At 27.4% G+C, this 18005-nt stretch overlaps 2 protein-coding genes and 7 non-coding genes across 9 annotated transcripts; 1 reads left to right on the top strand and 8 right to left on the bottom strand.

Annotated features, from left to right (window-relative positions):
- Positions 1–6783: 6783 nt before the first annotated feature.
- On the top strand, positions 6784–8088 carry LOC101494915 (probable glycosyltransferase At5g20260). Its single transcript, XM_004504392.4, has one exon. The coding sequence runs from the start codon at positions 6907–6909 to the stop codon at positions 7831–7833; it is 927 nt and encodes a 308-aa protein (XP_004504449.1). The 5' UTR covers positions 6784–6906; the 3' UTR covers positions 7834–8088.
- A 4741-nt stretch (positions 8089–12829) lies between these two features.
- LOC101494293 (large ribosomal subunit protein uL22z) lies at positions 12830–16335 on the bottom strand. Its single transcript, XM_004504390.4, has 7 exons — positions 16079–16335; positions 15921–15957; positions 15755–15795; positions 13446–13676; positions 13257–13359; positions 13113–13180; positions 12830–13027 (listed from the first exon to the last, which is right to left on the bottom strand). Exons 1-7 carry the CDS (start codon positions 16079–16081, stop codon positions 12989–12991), a joined length of 522 nt encoding a protein of 173 aa, XP_004504447.1. The 5' UTR covers positions 16082–16335; the 3' UTR covers positions 12830–12988.
- LOC113787365 (small nucleolar RNA snoR74) lies at positions 13982–14110 on the bottom strand. The gene has a single exon (XR_003473872.1). It is a non-coding gene; the product is annotated as a small nucleolar RNA snoR74 (small nucleolar RNA).
- On the bottom strand, positions 14197–14326 carry LOC113787362 (small nucleolar RNA snoR74). The gene has a single exon (XR_003473869.1). It is a non-coding gene; the product is annotated as a small nucleolar RNA snoR74 (small nucleolar RNA).
- On the bottom strand, positions 14413–14542 carry LOC113787361 (small nucleolar RNA snoR74). The gene has a single exon (XR_003473868.1). It is a non-coding gene; the product is annotated as a small nucleolar RNA snoR74 (small nucleolar RNA).
- On the bottom strand, positions 14629–14759 carry LOC113787363 (small nucleolar RNA snoR74). The gene has a single exon (XR_003473870.1). It is a non-coding gene; the product is annotated as a small nucleolar RNA snoR74 (small nucleolar RNA).
- LOC113787371 (small nucleolar RNA snoR74) lies at positions 14937–15067 on the bottom strand. The gene has a single exon (XR_003473878.1). It is a non-coding gene; the product is annotated as a small nucleolar RNA snoR74 (small nucleolar RNA).
- On the bottom strand, positions 15244–15368 carry LOC113787372 (small nucleolar RNA snoR74). The gene has a single exon (XR_003473879.1). It is a non-coding gene; the product is annotated as a small nucleolar RNA snoR74 (small nucleolar RNA).
- Positions 15542–15674, bottom strand: LOC113787373 (small nucleolar RNA snoR74). The gene has a single exon (XR_003473880.1). It is a non-coding gene; the product is annotated as a small nucleolar RNA snoR74 (small nucleolar RNA).
- Positions 16336–18005: the final 1670 nt, after the last annotated feature.

The raw sequence follows: 18005 nt of genomic DNA, 5'->3' as shown, positions 1-18005 counted from the left end.
ATACATTTTTTTCCATAATATATAATATTGAATTTAATAACATGAGAAGTTTCTTCAACTTCTTATGAATTGAGAGTACATATGTCTCTCTTGCTTACCCCTAAAATATATTTCAACTATTTGTATGTGTCTTTTGCTAACAACATTCGTTTGACAATGGTACTTCTCTTTTATAAATTACATTGATAAAATTGAATATATATTATTGATATAACTACTATATCAATAATCATTTGACAATTGAGACATAAAACTTCATATTGATTTTAAATTAAATAAATTAAAATATAGACGCGCAACATGTGGACTAACATCTAGTTATATATTATTTTGGAGTTTATGGTATCACACTTTTCACGAGATTTAGAATGCAGAATGTACCAAGTTATTTTGTCTAATCATCATAGGATATATCATAATATTCTACACAATACTTTTGGTCTTGGAACTTCACACTTAATTAAAACATTAGTTTTTTAAATTAAACCAATTTTATTCTAATAAGTTCAATCTCATAAGTAATACTTTTTCTTGTGGATGACAATTATTTCGAAATTTGTATGAGTAAGTACTTGTCTGATGTATGTATGATAGTTTATCTCACCGGGAACAACTTGTCACGTGTTAGATAATTATTTTGAAATTTTAATCTGTCAAAATTTGTCTTGTTTATATTTTTTAATATCATAGGTGACAATTTGTCCCGTCTATTATAATTGATTTTATTTTTATGTTGACAATATTAAAAAAACTTAATTTTTATTAATTCTTTATTGACAAATAGTTGTTTCGAGCATGACGTTTATAATAAATTGTAATTAATATATTATAATTATTTTTAATTTTATTTATAAGATATAAAAAAAAGAAATTTCACTGATAGATTAAAAATAAACATTTGATTCGTGTATGAATTGTATGTTTCAAAATCTTCTTTACCGACTAATTGTTTAAAAAACAATTTGAAAAATTTGAAGTGTGAAAAAAACTATAATTATTTTATTTATAATTGTTTTAATTTTTATGTTGATATTGAAAAATTCTAATTCCCACTAGTTCTTTGGTGACAATTATTTTCCCCGTTTATGGTTTTATAATAATTATAATTATTTTTTTTTTATTTAGAAGATATTAAAATTGTAATAATTTTGGTTAGGATGCAAGAATTGTTTTCTCTTTTTCCTTCATTTTTCTAAAATTTTGGATTTTTTATGTTCGTTGTTTTTGCTATATCATCGAATTTGAATTTTGAATTTAATATATGTTTATAATCAATGTAAATTGAAATTCAATTAAATGAAAAGGTAAATGGTTTAGACTGAATAATAAAATAGGGAGAGACACGTGTGCTTTTAAAGTTGAGTTTTTAATCTCAACAATCTATTTTAATCTAAAGGTTGAGAAGTATTTCTCCAATTTTCATATAAAAAGAGAATTTTCACAAGATATCCTAAAGGTTGGTAAGTATTCCTCCAATTTTCACATAAAAAGAGTATTCTCACAAGATATCTTATATATCTTATTTATATATATATATATATAATAAGAAGATTGAATGAAGATGTAGAATATAAGGAATTATGAATACCCTTAAGTATAATATTTATTAAGATAAATAAATGTGTAACAAGTTATCAATTACTTATTTCACTAATATTGATAGAGATGACCATTTTTCGCTTTAAAAATTGATCCTTTTTCGCTTATGATATATATATAATAAGAAGATTGAATGAAGATGTAAAATATAAGGAGTTATCAATACCCTTAAGTATAATATTTATTAAGATAAATAAATGTGTAACAAATTATCAATTACTTATTCCACTGATATTGATAGAGATGACCATAGTTCGATTTAAAAATTGGTCCTTTTTCGCTTATAATCCAGTAATTAGTATCCCAATCATCTCTATAGGTTATGAATATGTCAAACTAATGAAATTCATCTTTCCACTAAAAGGAACAATAAAATTGTGTTGAGCGAAAAATGTTTATTCCAAAACCCCAATCAAAGGACTTCTGAAAAGGAAGAACACGAACTCCCAAATCATCATCTCTAGATTTGCAATGAACAGTTATGACCATCTTATTTTCTAATCCGTTAGTGACAGTCACATGTGTTCCAAGAACATTGTGCACGGATAGCAACGTCAACAGACATATGAAAAGAAATTTTTTAATACAAAAAGGCATTGCACCTTTAATTAATTTTTTCTTTGAAAGTGAATAACTTTTGCTACATAAAAGTTAAAATAATTGTTTGACTAAAATCACATATTTATAAAAGGATTTTAGAAAAGAATGCAATAATCATGCTTTCCGTTTAGAAAAGAATACAATAATCTTGCTTTATATTTAGAAAAGAATGCAATAATCTTGCTTTATATTTAGAAAAGAATGCAATTAAAATATTTAAGTTATATTTTATGAAATATAAAATAAAAATAACAACAGTTTATTAAAAATAGTAATAATCATATTTTGAATCTTCCTATCAAATCATTCATAAATTCAATTTATAAAATGATTTAGATATTTAAATGTATTTTAAATATTATTAATATTTATAATTTTTTAATAGTTAAAGCATTACTAAATATTTAGTCAAACAAAGTATTGACTAAATAAAATTTTCAATTAATGATGTAAATGTTTATCAAAATAAAGTATTGGCCGATAATATTCAACAAAGTAAATTCAAAGAGAACTAACATATTATATAATAGAACATAGCTTTTTACTCAATATAGAATAGTCAATTTAGAGAAAAAAAGTAATTTTGATTTATTATATTTATTTTACAAATATTGTAGTTTTTACCGGAGATATTGAAGAAAAAAAAAGTTTAGAAGAATTAATTTATAAATTATATTGAACTAGTAAAATACTCATGCGTGATCATATTGGTCCAAGGTTGATAGTATATCTTTGTGTGATTCAAATGATAATATATTTAATTATATAAATTGTGAATATGCTTAGCAAATTAGAAGCAATAGGAGATAATATTTATAATTATTCATATTTTATTTATAAGATATTAAAATTATACTAATTCTAATTAATTAATTAGCGGCAAACATTTATCCTATAAAATTATTTTTGTTTGGATGCAAGAATTGATGTCTCTTTGTTCTTCATTTTTCTAAAATTTGGATTTTTTAAGTTCATTGTTTATGCTCTATCATCAGATTTGTTTCACATAAAAGTTTATAGTTTTATCTCTCTCATGTCTAGAAGTTTCACGATGACGTTGTTGTTTTTGTGCTTTTTTGTCTTAGAAAATGAAATAAATATCTATTATATATTTATAAACAATGTAAATTGAAGTTAAAGAAGATAAATAGATAAATGATTTATAAGAAATATTAAAATAGGGAGAGATGCATGTATTTTTTAAATTGAGCTTTTAATCTGAACCATATATTTTAGTTTAAAGGCTGAAAACTATTCCTCTCATTTCCACTAGCATTCTCACTAGATATCTTGTGTGTGTGTGTATATATATATATATATATAAAGTGATGCTATTAAAAAGGTTGTGTAATAACCATCACCATGTATCTAGATAGTGGTAACAATACATACATTCTATAGTCAATTATGTAAATTCTCATAAAGTACAATCATTGAATTGTCATTGTAACTACATAATACATGTTCTACAAAACACCCTCTTATGTACCGATACACAAAATAATTGCATGCACGTTTCAACAATTCCTACATGCTAAACCATATAGTTTTTCCTCCTTCACAATTTTAAAGTTCCCATTATTTCAAACACATGAAATGAAATTTTCAATAGTGGATGAATTTAAAATCAAACTCATAATTCCACATGAAAATAAGAAAATTAGTTCTAGGAAATGAACCCACACTCTTGACAACGAGAATTTTCCTTTAGAGTTTAGCTTGGTTGTTGGAGTTGTCAGGTTTCCTAGCTCTTAACACTTATGTCTCTGCTACAATGGGTCGAATGTGAGATTCTTGGATCTTGTCTTTATCATTTTTCAATGTTTCCTTGGGTTTTAGATGGCTCTAAATGTTAAAGGTTAACAACTTCTTTATCAAGTACATCTTGTTATTTCATGTCTTCTTCACATAAATCTGCTCAAGTTTATACCACAGTGATTAAGCATTTGTATACCTAAAAATGTGATTCGACCATTTATCGTTGACCCACTAATAAATTAATCCACACACTTGTCTCTAGTAAAGTCAAATAATCAATAGTCTTATCAATCGACTTTGTTGTATTGAACACATGTTGGGGAAAATTCTTCCCATAAATCAGATCATTCATCTTACTTTTTCAAATGACACAATTTGAACAAGTCAAAATCATCATCATACGAGTTATTTGACTCCCTTAATTTACCACAAAATAATCATCACAAGAGACCAAAAACTCCAATGCTAGTTGTTAGGACTATAATGTCCAACAAAATATTTGGAGCTCGCTAAATTAATTATTTCTTGTGCAAGTTGAATAGAAAAATTACTAACGAAAAAACAATACCAAAAATAATAACAATAAAGGAGTAAAAAGTCATAACTAAAATACCTCAAATTTAATATGGCAAATTCATCAAAAGCAATGGTAAAAATCATAGTCTTTCATACCAAAAAAGTAACTACACTATATAAAGTACTATCTCCGTCTCATAACAAGTATCATTTAAGCACACAATTAATTGTCTCTAAATGAATATCATTATCAATTTTTAATACAACTTTAATATTTTTTACTATATTACCCTTCAATAATTTTTATGTGCACAATTTACAAAATATTATTATACTTTATATTGATAATAGTGAAAAATTCAACAATAGTTAAAACTAGATATTGGCTCGCGCTTTACGCGGTAACATTTGATATATTAAGATTAAATTGTACTTTAACTTTATAAATATTTCTATTTAAATTTAAAAGCAAAGATGATTAGTAGATAATAGTCCTTGAATGATATATTAGAAGTAGAGAAAATTTATGCTACACAAGTTATTTATTTGAATTTATATTAACGTTTGTAAATGTAATTTTGAATAAATTTATTTTGTAAATGTATTTATATTTAAATGTATTTTTGCAAATGTATTTACATTTAAATGTATTTTTGCAAATCTAATAAAGTTATTTAAAAAAATAACTTCCTCCGTCTTTAATTATAAACATTCATTAAGAAAAAAAAATTCTAAATATAAGTTATCTTTCAAATTCCAATATACACTTTTTTTATAGTACTAATTTGTCTTAAAATATATAAGAAAAGTCAATATTTAATACATCTATATAAAAAGTATAATTTAATTTTTCCATACAAAATAGATACATGATAATATACAGCTAATTTTTCTTAATATAAGTGTAAAATATGCAATAGACACTTATATTTTTGAAGAGAGTAATAAACTTACGAAATAATAAAATTTATTGAACTAAATAGTTGATGAATTTTCACTTAACAATAAATCAGTTACAAGTATTAAATTCAATTGATTTAATTGAAATAATTTTTGTTCGACTTTACTCATTTATCGGTCAAAATGTAAACTTTTAAGATCTATTTCTCTTAGAAACCATAAGATTAAGAAAGAAAGAAAAAATGACTAAAATATATAAAATTACAATTGTATGATATGAGATTTGAATTATATCTTTTAAAATTTCAATACTAAAATATTACTAATGAGAGAAACAAAACTTAATATTCATATGTTTTGACCAAAACTCTAATATTTATTTATATAAAAGTAAATTTGATCCCTGTAGTTTTAAATTTATCGAAATTTAATATAACATCAAACTCTTCTTTTATAAATAATTTTATTAATTAAATTGATTAATAAAAACTAATTTAAAAACTAAACTCAGTATTTAAAAATTTATTTAAAGATTAAAATATTAACAAATTTAACTATATTTTTATGTAATAATTATTTAATAATTAATTATATGACCTTATAATAATTAACTGTATATATCTTAAAATAACTTATGAAATTTAAGGAGATCTAGCAACAATCACACAGCTTCACTCCACCCTTGACTATTAGCTGACACACCATAGACCAAACTCTAATCATGGATCCAACAAGCAAGTAGAATCAAAGGATTCAGATTTTCTACTCTAATTGTGCTACATTAGATTAATTTATCGAATGTATAATAATAAAACCATCAGTAAAAATAAAAAATTTCTTGTAATTACGTTATAAAATTACTGCAGTTAATTCGAGTTTCGTATACAGACTGGTTTTCATCAATGTGGATAAATATGCGATGCTCATCATTGAACCTAAGTCAACTCATTTAAGTATGAGTTAATACAAATTAATTCATTTAAATTTAATGAAGTTTAAAATGAGTAGCGATTTAACATTTAAAACCTTCAAGTTAAATCCAGACATTTTTATTTATTTATTATAAATATATAGTTAAAATTTAGTTGTTAAATTATATTTAAAAATTTATTGTTAATTTAATTAATTTAAATGTTTTATTGTATTTATTGATATATTTTAATTATCAAATCATATGTTGTAATATAGTTTTATTATTTTTAGCTATTAAAATATTTAAATTTAATTATATATATATATATATATATTATTAAATGCAAATTCAATCCAAAAGCTCATAATCAGATTAATTTGATTTGAATTTAACGTTAAAATGACGAGACTAAAGAAATACTCAAATAAAATTAATCAGGGATCAACCAAAAACTACTCAACTAACATATATGTATATATATAGATGCATGATACCAAATGCAACAAGTGAATACTAATTCAGAAATGTTGAGGTTTGACTTACATACCTTATCATCTCCAACCTCCGAAATTTTCACAATATAAAACTTTTAGACAAAATTAGATCATCACCGTATAAAAATGATGTCTTTCAGAACAAATCTCTACATTTCATTGCTATTATTATTATGTTCCTCTTCAGTTACAATATCACTACCACATAACAATTCCACTCCAAATCCTTACCTAACACAAACAACACTCTTCCTCCAAAATTATCAAAAAATGGTTCAAAATTTCAAAGTATTTATGTATGAACCAAACATAACCCAATTCAAATTTGGAACACAAACACAAGTTGAATCTCTCTTTTACTCTTCACTAAGAAACAGTTCTTACATCACCCAACACCCTGAAGAAGCAAACCTCTTCTTCCTCCCTTTCGCTTCTGACATATCCACGCGCTCCCTCGCGCGTGTTGTCTCACGCATCCGCAATGATTTTCCTTACTGGAATCGTACTCTCGGCGCCGATCATTTCTACCTCTCATGCACCGGAATCCTCATGAAAAACGATCGGAACCTTGTTGAGTTGAAGAAAAATGCTGTTCAGATCTCGTGCTTTCCCACGCGCCAAGATAGGTTCGTCCCTCACAAGGATCTCACGCTACCGCCACTCCGTAACTCTCACGCGCCGGTTAAATTGGGTAGCGGAGAGTTCTGCGTTGTTGATTGTGGAAACGACGACGTTTTGTCTTTGGGTGAAGCGCTGCGTTTAGGGTGTGTTCCTGTGGTGGTTACGGAGGGACCGTTGAACGACATGCCGTTTGTGGATGTGCTGAGGTGGAGGAAGATGGCTGTGTTTGTGAAGAGTTATGTGAAGGATGATACTGACACGTGGAGGGAACGGCATGAGTTTATGAAACGATTGGGTGTGGTGGCGAGTAAGCACTTGCAGTGGAATCGCAGTCCTATACCGTTTGATGCGTTTAACACTATCATGTATCAGTTGTGGCTTAGACGCCATACCGTTAGATATGAAAGAGAATCTCCGATCATGTCTACTTAGCACAAGATCAATTATATATGGATGAAAATTTGATTTCTTAAAACATTGTGGGACTTAACATTTTTAAATTAATATTCTTTTAGTGTTTGTTTTCTTTATCATTGCTATAATTTACATTTTGTAAGTATTAATTTGTTTATGTAAATTTTGAGTGTTTTTTTGCTTAATGGTTAAGGAGTTTTTTTTCCTAAATTTTAATATTATTGTCAATGTTTTTCTTATTAGTTAATTTTAATACGATAGTTATTTTATTTATATTTGACCATCTTATAAATTTTTTTCTTAATTTTGTTATTATGTTTATAAATGGACAAATAATATCCTTAAGTTTTTATCGATGTAGTGAAATTGGACATCACGTAACTTTATAAATTGTGTGTGTAAGTTTATTGTGGTATTTACCAATTCATATGAAAACAAAAATAAAAAATCTATACACAAACAATTAAAGACTCACAAAAAATCTATACACAAACAATTAAAGACTCACTTGTTACAAATTCTAAAAAATGTAATTGTTATTTAAAAATTTAGATATTTTTTTAAAAAAGGAGAAGTTGTTTTTATTTTTATTTTTATTTTTTTTTATAAAAAAATTATAATAAATAAATAAAAAAATTTAAAATCATTAACTTTTTAAAATAAAAAGTATAACAATCATAAAGTAAGTAATGCTTTAGAATAAATTAAATTTTCTTAGACTTTCGTTTAAAGTTTGTCTAATATCAAGATTTTTAAAGTGTTTATAGATCGACTCTATGAGGTTATTATGCTTCAAAGGAACTTAGTTCCAATGTTATTCATCTTAGTATAATAATTGAAATTATCTTATTAAAGTGAGTATTTGGATTTATTTTGTAAGAAATAAAAGTAATTGTTAAAATATAAATTAATTTTGATTAATTTTTTTAACATATTTAAAAGTTTCCATAAGAGAAATTTCTTAATATGAAATCTAAAGTTGAAACAGAAATTTAGAGCTTTCATAAATAAATAAAAAACAATTTTAATTTCAAATTTATTGTTCATTACCTTGATATATTCAAATATAAATTACGTTACATTTAACTTACATTTAATAAAAATTAATTTACATCCATTAAAACAAAACAATCTTATATTTTAAAGGAGCAATTGTATGTTATTTAAGGGGCAACTATATAGGAATCAATCATATTGATATCGAAATTTTGAAATATATTATAAGCTACTTTCTAAATAAGCAAAGACAAATTGCAAAGTTTTGAATATAGTGAAAATGATACTTTTTTTTTTTAATTCTTCAAGAGAAAATATTAAAACAGCTGCAATTGTGATTTTTACTATTTTATAAGGCTTAATCATACATAAGTAATATCTATGATAATGATTATTTAGAGTATCTGACAACAATAAAATAATCACATATGACACAACATCAGTGAGAAGTGAGAACCCAATGCAAGTTATCAATCGCGATATGCGCGGCTATAGGAGGATCGCAAATTAACATAAAATCTACTACAAATACGAATATCATTTGATATAATTAACTCTCCAATAACTTGACTTAAACCCAAGTATGGAAGGTAAAAATGTAAATTGCAATGAAGTTGATATATATACACACATTTTAATAATAGAAATGGAATTATTGAGAGGCACAAGACATCTTCGTCAAGGAACAAAGCCAATGGAGCAAGGTGGATGTAATATGTAAAGCATTCATTCACTCACACAAGGTGGATGTAATGTTTTAAATTGCAATTGCGTATTAAATATTTATTATTTTAAATTTGACCTATAAAAAAATACATCCCAATATATTTTATATAAAAATGATAACAAAATGTGGTTGCGGCGGCTTCCATTATGGTGGCACTATCATTATTGAAATATTTAGAAAAGTATATTGTTGTAGTAATTGCGGTTAGCAATCCACGGTTCAGATATACAAGAAGAGTTTCTTAAATGAGTTTGTTCATGCTATGAAGTAGGTGATACATCTCCATTGATGAGACAATTATTGATCATATTACTAATATGAATTATTGGAGTGGTACAATATATACATATGATTTTCTTTTGTAATTAAAAATTAGAAATTTTTACATGAGTTTTTTATGTTAAGGTAGAACTGTTAAAATATCTTTTATTTTATTTTTAAAAAAATATAGAGAAAATAGATTTGAAAATACTATTAATTCTATTTAAGAAATTTTCTATAATTATTAAATAAAATTTTGATAATTTATTTATTAACTTTTGAAAAAGAGTTCGTCTACAATTATATAACTACATTTTTAGAATTTTATTTTATATATTTTTGTAAAGAATTCATCCTAATCATTCATTGGACTTAAAATAGGTTTACATGGTATTGATTGTACAAAACAAATTTCCTAGAGTTGTAGAATTAGGATAATTTTTTATTTTAAAAGAGATGTAAATTCTATTACAATTAAGATATTCAACCTAATAATATCAATATTTATAAATTGAGATGTTTAAACTAACAATATCATTTATCAATTGAGATAACCATTAAAGACTTGGTTATTTTGACAAACTTGTGTTCTCTTCGTTGCTTTTATGTGAATTTTGTGAATTGGATAAACTATAAATATGGTTCTCTGTATTATTTGAATAGTTTTCTTTCTTTATCACAAAATTTGATTTTTATTTAATTTTTAAAATATTTTAATGAGTTTATATTTTTTCAGATAAATTTTTATCATAAAAAATCATTAGTTATTACATTTTAATAAATTTTAAGATGTTTAAAATATAATTTGAAGTCATTCACAAATAATAATGACTAGAGCTTTTTAATACTAAATAAAATTAAAAAAAAAAAAAGTATCATTTATATCATACTATTCTAATATCTCTATTAATTGTGTCAATTATTTGACTAATAATATATGAAAGTTATGAATTCTAAAAAGATCCATAGGTAGAATAATTATTGTTGCGTGCGTGCATGCACATCAGCACATGGATTTTTATCATATTAATTTTTCTATAAATTTGACATTTTTGAATCATACATATTTAATCTCCTTTTGATTCACTATTTTCATCACTAACAATAGTATTTTTAAATTTCTCTATATTTTTATATGTACTTAATTAAATATTTTAATAATTCTATAACTATTAACTACAACAATAAATATGTATTTTTTTGTTGTTAAAAGACTCTTTAACAAACTCAATATTTTATACAAAATCGATTAATGGAACGAGACAAATAAAGAAAAAAAATTAATTATTTGATAGAGATTTGCACAATGAAGTTTTTTGATATTATATTTTAGGTTTAATTGTAGTTTTAGTCTCCTATTTTAGTTAAATTACGAAAGTAATACCTCTATTTTATTTATCCCCAATTTTGGTCCAAAACTTGATGAAGGATCATTTTTTAAAGTCACATCACACCATTTATGATCATAGATTTCAGATACAATTGTTGCACAATGAGATTTTGAGGCATTGTGTGACTTAAAAAAATAAAAAAAATGAAATTTTATCAAGTTTTGTACTCAATTCTATTAGGAGGACCAAAACTAAGAATAAATAAAATGAGAGACTACTTTCGCAATTCAGGTAAAATAGGAGGACCAAAAGTGCAATTAAGTCTATATTTTAATATGGTGAATAAAACAATATTAAAGAAAGACAAAAAGACAAAAGAGATATTAAAGAAAGGGAGATTAGTTAAAATTTAGGTAAAATACTTTTACCTCCGATTAATTGATTTATTTATATGGTTTTTTGTTTGAATACTTTTATTTTGTTTTATTTTATTTTATTTTTTGCTCTACTACCATACCTCCAATCTTATAATTTTAGATATGATCGTATCTTCTAATTCTCAATAAAATGAGCTATGACAATTTAAAATTCAGTAAGAGTTATGACAATTTGGAGACTTAATTATAATATTAAAAATCAGGTTCTAATAAAAAAAATTAGAATTTTAATAATTAAAAAAATAGATAATAAATGTTGGAGATATTATTTTTACAACAAGCTTCACCTACTCATCGAGCCTCCTATTGAACTCAGTATAATTAACGAAATACTCATAATCATTAGGTCCAGGATGATACTTCGACTCCCTCCAACGGAACCACAGACATTCAAACTTCATGGACATATTTGAGTGCGCAAGTCATATACAAATTTGGTGGGTTACTCAATTGTGTACAAATTTGGTGGCTTTAGGATTCACAAATTCAGAGACCCACTCGGATAGAAAGTAAACACCAAGTATTTCATTTTTTGGATGAACTGACAGTGGCACGTTATTTTCATTCAAAATATATAAAATTTTCTCAGTATGAAAGTAAAATAACTTACAAAGATAGCAAGACATTTTAGAAACGAATATTTCAATCGAAGTTTCAGAGGCAAGTGTGTTTTTTTTACAAAACAACGTGTGCTTAATTTTGCATGGGAAGGCCGCAAACAAACGAATAGAGTATACACCTAAATATTTTACAAAATACTTGCATAGTTCGACTTCGATGGTAACCTAAAATTGCATAAAAAACTGATCCAATAGGATCCGGTTTAATCTGAACAAAAATTATATACAAATATTTAACTGTTAGTTATAAAATTCATCTCACCCATCACACTTACAATTGTTTCTTGTCATATTATATAATTAATATACAACTTATAACTTGAAGTTTCTATTGGTATTAATAAATAAATAAAGTTTCTATTGGTATGACTGGAATGATAAAAGAGAAAATTCTACCCGTGAGAAAATTCAATTGATTTTTTTAACTAACGTACACTTTTTTGTTTTGATCCAAGAAAATATTTTATCGATATTCTTAATAGAGGTATTAGGAGCAAGGAAACATAAGAAAGTGCAATTATTTTTCGGCCAATATTTTAAAAGACAAACATTATATACACAATTAAAGTAGGCTTAAATGATGATTATGTTCTGCAAACCAGAGATATTTAACTATTTAAATACTCAAGTAGTGAATAGTCATTGGATAATGTTGAAGTATTATATCATGATAAAAACCACATGTTCCCAAATTACCTACAAATATCTGATACAGATAATCGAAGAAAAATTAACACGGGCAACAAAACTGTTGTCTTGACATAATTTAGGAATTCAAGACAAAGAGCAACCATAAAGAACTTAAGCCTTCTTCTTGCTTGGTGCCAACTGGGTCTCAGGCTACAAAAAAAACAACAAATAAACATTAAATTAAACAGCTAAGAGAGAAAAAGGAAAATCAACAATAGATGGATGAACCAAATACCTCTTTCTTGACCGCCTCTTCCTTTTCAGATAATACCAACTCTATGTGGCATGGAGATGACATGTAAGCTGCAAAAAAATATCACATCAATAACAAAACACAACAAATAACAATCAATTAAAACAAATTTCGAGATAAACTTACGGTTAATTCTTCCATGGGCTCTGTATGTTCGACGTCTTTGCTTTTGTGCTTGATTAACTTGGATATGAGAAACGTAAAGAGCATCAATATCCAAACCTTTCACCTGAAAGGATCAATTACAAATCAAATGAGCATATAAAAGCAAAAAAAAATGTTTGTAAAAAAACATTTTAAAGATATTGAACTTACTTCGGCATTACTCTCTGCATTCTTGAGCAAATCTAGAATGAACTTGGCTGATTTGGCAGGCCACCTTCCTTGTCCATTAGAGTGTCTATTCTTGGCCTGAGCTGTCCTCCCAACACCACGACAGAAACGCCTGAATGGAATGGCCTGTTTGTGTGCAAGAACATCCTCCAAGTACCTCTTGGCCTTTGTCAAAGGCAATTTCCTGATAGAAAAGGCAGTCTCCCTAGTGTTCTGCAAGTAGAATTCAAAAGATTAAAATTAGATCCAGCTAAACAATTTTAATAATTAGATCCAGAGAAGCTTAATATATTTTGTTCCATCAATGATAAAGGAACCTCGGGAAGAAATGAATATATTAAAGAAACAACAATGGATAACCAGTACTTATTGTTACAAAGCAGCTAAGGCTAGAAAAATGTGCCATCCGCATATTTTTATAGAAAAATAAATAATGTCCATTTAATCAGGTTAACATATGCCATCCCCATGTTTTAATAGATTAAAACAATGCCAATTTAAAATGAAACAAAAGAACGAAATGTTCCATCATTTACTGAACCTTCAGTCACAAATAAGGAACAGAGGTTCACCCAATAACGTTGGTTTTAATATCCCTGAAGGTTACGAGAGAACTGCTCACATAGGCAACAGACCACTGCTTTTATCATCAGGTTTTCCCACAACTACAAATCTTTAAATAACTTCCTATAAGGCTATATAACCTTCATGGAAAAAGTGCAAATAGCAAAAGAAATGTTCCATCATTTACTGAACCTTCAATCACAAAAAATGGAACAGAGGTTCACCCAATAACGTTGGTTTTAATATCCCTGAAGGTTACGAGAGAACTGCTCACATAGGCAACAGACCACTGCTTTTATCATCAGGTTTTTCCACAACTACAAATCTTTAAATAACTTCCTATAAGGCTATATAACCTTCATGGAAAAAGTGAAAATAGCAAAAGAAATGTTCCATCATTTACTGAACCTTCAATCACAAAAAATGGAACAGAGGTTCACCCAATAACGTTGGTTTTAATATCCCTGAAGGTTACGAGAGAACTGCTCACATAGGCAACAGACCACTGCTTTTATCATCAGGTTTTTCCACAACTACAAATCTTTAAATAACTTCCTATAAGGCTATATAACCTTCATGGAAAAAGTGCAAATAGCAAAAGAAATGTTCCATCATTTACTGAACCTTCAATCACAAAAAATGGAACAGAGGTTCACCCAATAACAATGGTTTTATATCCCTGAAGGTTACGAGAGGACTGCTCACAAGTCAACAACAGACCACTGCTTTTTGTCATCAGGTTTTAACAATTCCAAATCTTTTAATAACTAAATTTTCAGTTGATGAGGTAAACCAGAAACAATGACTGACCCTTGGAAGCTACATAAAAACAGGCTATCCTATACACATAAAATAAGGCTATAATTAACATAATCAAACAGTTTAAATCTTAGTTGAAACAAACGGACAAAATGTCCCATCATTTACTGAACCTTCAATCACAAAAAAAGGAACAGAGGCTCACCCAATAACAATAGTTTCATATCCCTGAATGTTACGAGAGGACTGCTCACAAGGCAACAACAGACCACTGCTTTTTGTCATCAGGTTTTTTAAATATCTCCAAATTTTTAACAACTAAATTTCCGGTTAATGAGGTAAACCAGGAACAATGACCCTTGAACGCCACATAAAATCAGCCTATCCTCTACACATAAAATCGGGCTATAATTCACATAACGAAACAGATTAAAATATGAGTTGAAACAAATAGACAAAATGTTCCATCATTTACTGAACCTTCAAGCACAAAAAGGGAACAGAGGTTCACCCAATAACAAGGGTTTTTGCGTCCCTGAAGGTTACAAGAGGACTGTTCACAAAGGTGACAACTGCTTTTTTCATCAGGTTTTCTTGGACTCATTTTGGAACAATAAACTTCAAAACTAAAAACTAGGTATCGAGGTAAACAGGGAACCTATGCAAAATATATCACAAATAAGCTAAACTTTGTTTTACATTCATATGACACAACACAACATGGGTGCATACGATCTTATGATACAACAAAACATAAGTATTCCATCGTTTACTGAACCTACAGTAACAACCAATAAACAGAGGTTCGCCCAATAACAGTGGACATTTTATGTAACTGAATGTTACGACAGGCCTGGTCACAACGGCACAACAGAAATCTGAATTTTTCTTCAGGATTTTCAGATTATATTTCATATTCAGTTAAAAAACAATTATTCATTTAATGAGGTCACTGCCAGCTAAATTACCTTGAAATGAACTCTAAGATCAGCACCTCTGGCCTTGCATGCTGTACATAAAAAATGATTTAAAAAACAAAGAATTAGATCTTGAAGTGAGAATGTAAAAATACTAAATGAGCTTAATACGCAACAAAAACTCAGAATCGAATAAAGCACAAGAAAAAGCACTTACACTTGGTGGGATTATCGGGCTCTCTTGAGTACTTGACCTGAGATTTAGAAAAACGGAAAGAGAGAGATTGAGTGTTAGGTATACAAATCAGAGATCTGATACAAAACGACGGTTATAAACAAGTATAAGGTCAAATTCAAAAATTAAGAGATGCTTACCATGACGACGGGGTTGTGGCGGAACCTGCAGAAAACGAATTAGGGCTCAGGGCAACTAGAAGATGATGGTATGACAGTTTATATAGCGGCTCTAAAACCCATTCTCTTTCTATGTTATTTCTTTGTGAGACGGGGATACTAGGCCCACGGCCCAATTTCAAGCGGAAACGACGACGTTTTGTCTTTGGGTGAAGCGCTGCGTTTAGGTGTGTTCCTGTGGTGGTTACGGAGGGACCGTTGAACGACATGCCGTTTGTGGGATGTGCTGAGGTGGAGGAAGATGGCTGTGTTTGTGAAGAGTTATGTGAAGGATGATACTGACACGTGGAGGGAACGGCATGAGTTTATGAAACGATTGAGTGTGGTGGCGAGTAAGCACTTGCGGTGGAATCGCAGTCCTATACCGTTAGATGCGTTTAACACTATCATGTATCAGTTGTGGCTTAGACGCCATACCGTTAGATATGAAAGAGAATCTCCGATCATGTCTACTTAGCACAAGATCAATTATATATGGATGAAAATTTGATTTCTTAAAACATTGTGGGACTTAACATTTTTAAATGAATATTCTTTTAGTGTTTGTTTTCTTTATCATTGCTATAATTTACATTTTGTAAGTATTAATTTGTTTATGTAAATTTTGAGTGTTTTTTTGCTTAATGGTTAAGGAGTTTTTTTTCCTAAATTTTAATATAATTGTCAATGTTTTTCTTATTAGTTAATTTTAATACGATAGTTATTTTATTTATATTTGACCATCTTATAAAATTTTTCCTAATTTTGTTATTATGTTTATAAATGGACAAATAATATCCTTAAATTTTTATCGATGTAGTGAAATTGGACATCACGTAACTTTATAAATTGTGTGTGTAAGTTTATTGTGGTATTTATCAATTCATATGAAAACAAAAATAAAAAATCTATACACAAACAATTAAAGACTCACAAAAAATCTATACACAAACAAGTACAGACTCACTTGTTACAAATTCTAAAAAATGTAATTGTTATTTAAAAATTTATATATTTTTTTAAAAAAGGAGAAGTTGTTTTTATTTTTATTTTTTTTATAAAAAAATTATAATAAATAAATAAATAAATTTAATTAATTATCTTATTTTAAAACACTTCTTAGCAAGATCCTATTTTAAAACTATGAATATATTGGTGCACCACTTAAAAATTGGTGCAACGTAAGTATCACATAAATAAAAAATATCAAATTTCAGCAGAGGTTTATGGCATTCCTTAGCATCAAATTTCGGTTAGGATTTTGCATCTATAGATACCAGGTAACTTGTTTCATCTAAAAAACTTACATAAACATCAAAATCCTGTGTTGAAAATAGGTTTGAGATATATAAATGAACTAAATTAATTATTGTATCAATTCCTATGCCTATACTATACATTTATGTGTCTTCATTTATAAAAGCTCCTATTGTGTCGTGCCATTTATGTGTCTTCATGAACCCATGTGAACCCTTAAGCATCAAAGATTCAAAAGTAAATAACACCTTCCACATGGTAGAATCCAATCACAAAATAAGCATTCATATAAAAAAAAATTAACATATAATAATAGGATCTATATAAAAAGAATAATGGTCATATGTAGTTTCAATTCAACATTTATCGGTAAGACATCCTACCAACATGAAAAGTTCCTCAGCACCGTTAAAAAGGAAAATAATCGGGCGGTGAGGAGCCCAACCAGAGTCCACAATTAGTCTTGCAATTTCCAGAATTTGATGCTGTAAGAAAAGGAGAAAATATAACAAAACTTAATATGATCAAGGGAATGAGGTGTGGATTTTGCTAAATATAATCATTCAAATACAATAAAGACTTCAAATATAGCCGCTACCAACCAACACATGAACCACAATCACCAGCGCCAGGGGAACCAAGCGGACTGTCG

This window comes from Cicer arietinum, chromosome 6 (assembly GCF_000331145.2).
Source record: "Cicer arietinum cultivar CDC Frontier isolate Library 1 chromosome 6, Cicar.CDCFrontier_v2.0, whole genome shotgun sequence".
In the NCBI taxonomy this organism is placed as follows: domain Eukaryota; kingdom Viridiplantae; phylum Streptophyta; class Magnoliopsida; order Fabales; family Fabaceae; genus Cicer; species Cicer arietinum.
This window is presented reverse-complemented; position numbering and strand designations above follow the sequence as displayed.

What these genes read in the sequence shown, in the direction of transcription:
- LOC101494293 (XM_004504390.4), bottom strand. An exon ending in GCCCGATAATCCCACCAAGT is followed by an intron (nt 15,796 to 15,920) that starts GTAAGTGCTTTT and finishes TTTTATGTACAG; the next exon opens with CATGCAAGGCCAGAGGTGCT. An exon ending in ATCTTAGAGTTCATTTCAAG is followed by an intron (nt 13,677 to 15,754) that starts GTAATTTAGCTG and finishes TTCTACTTGCAG; the next exon opens with AACACTAGGGAGACTGCCTT.
- LOC101494915 (XM_004504392.4), top strand. Translation starts at nt 6,907, where the DNA reads ATGATGTCTTTCAGAACAAATCTCTACATTTCATTGCTATTATTATTA.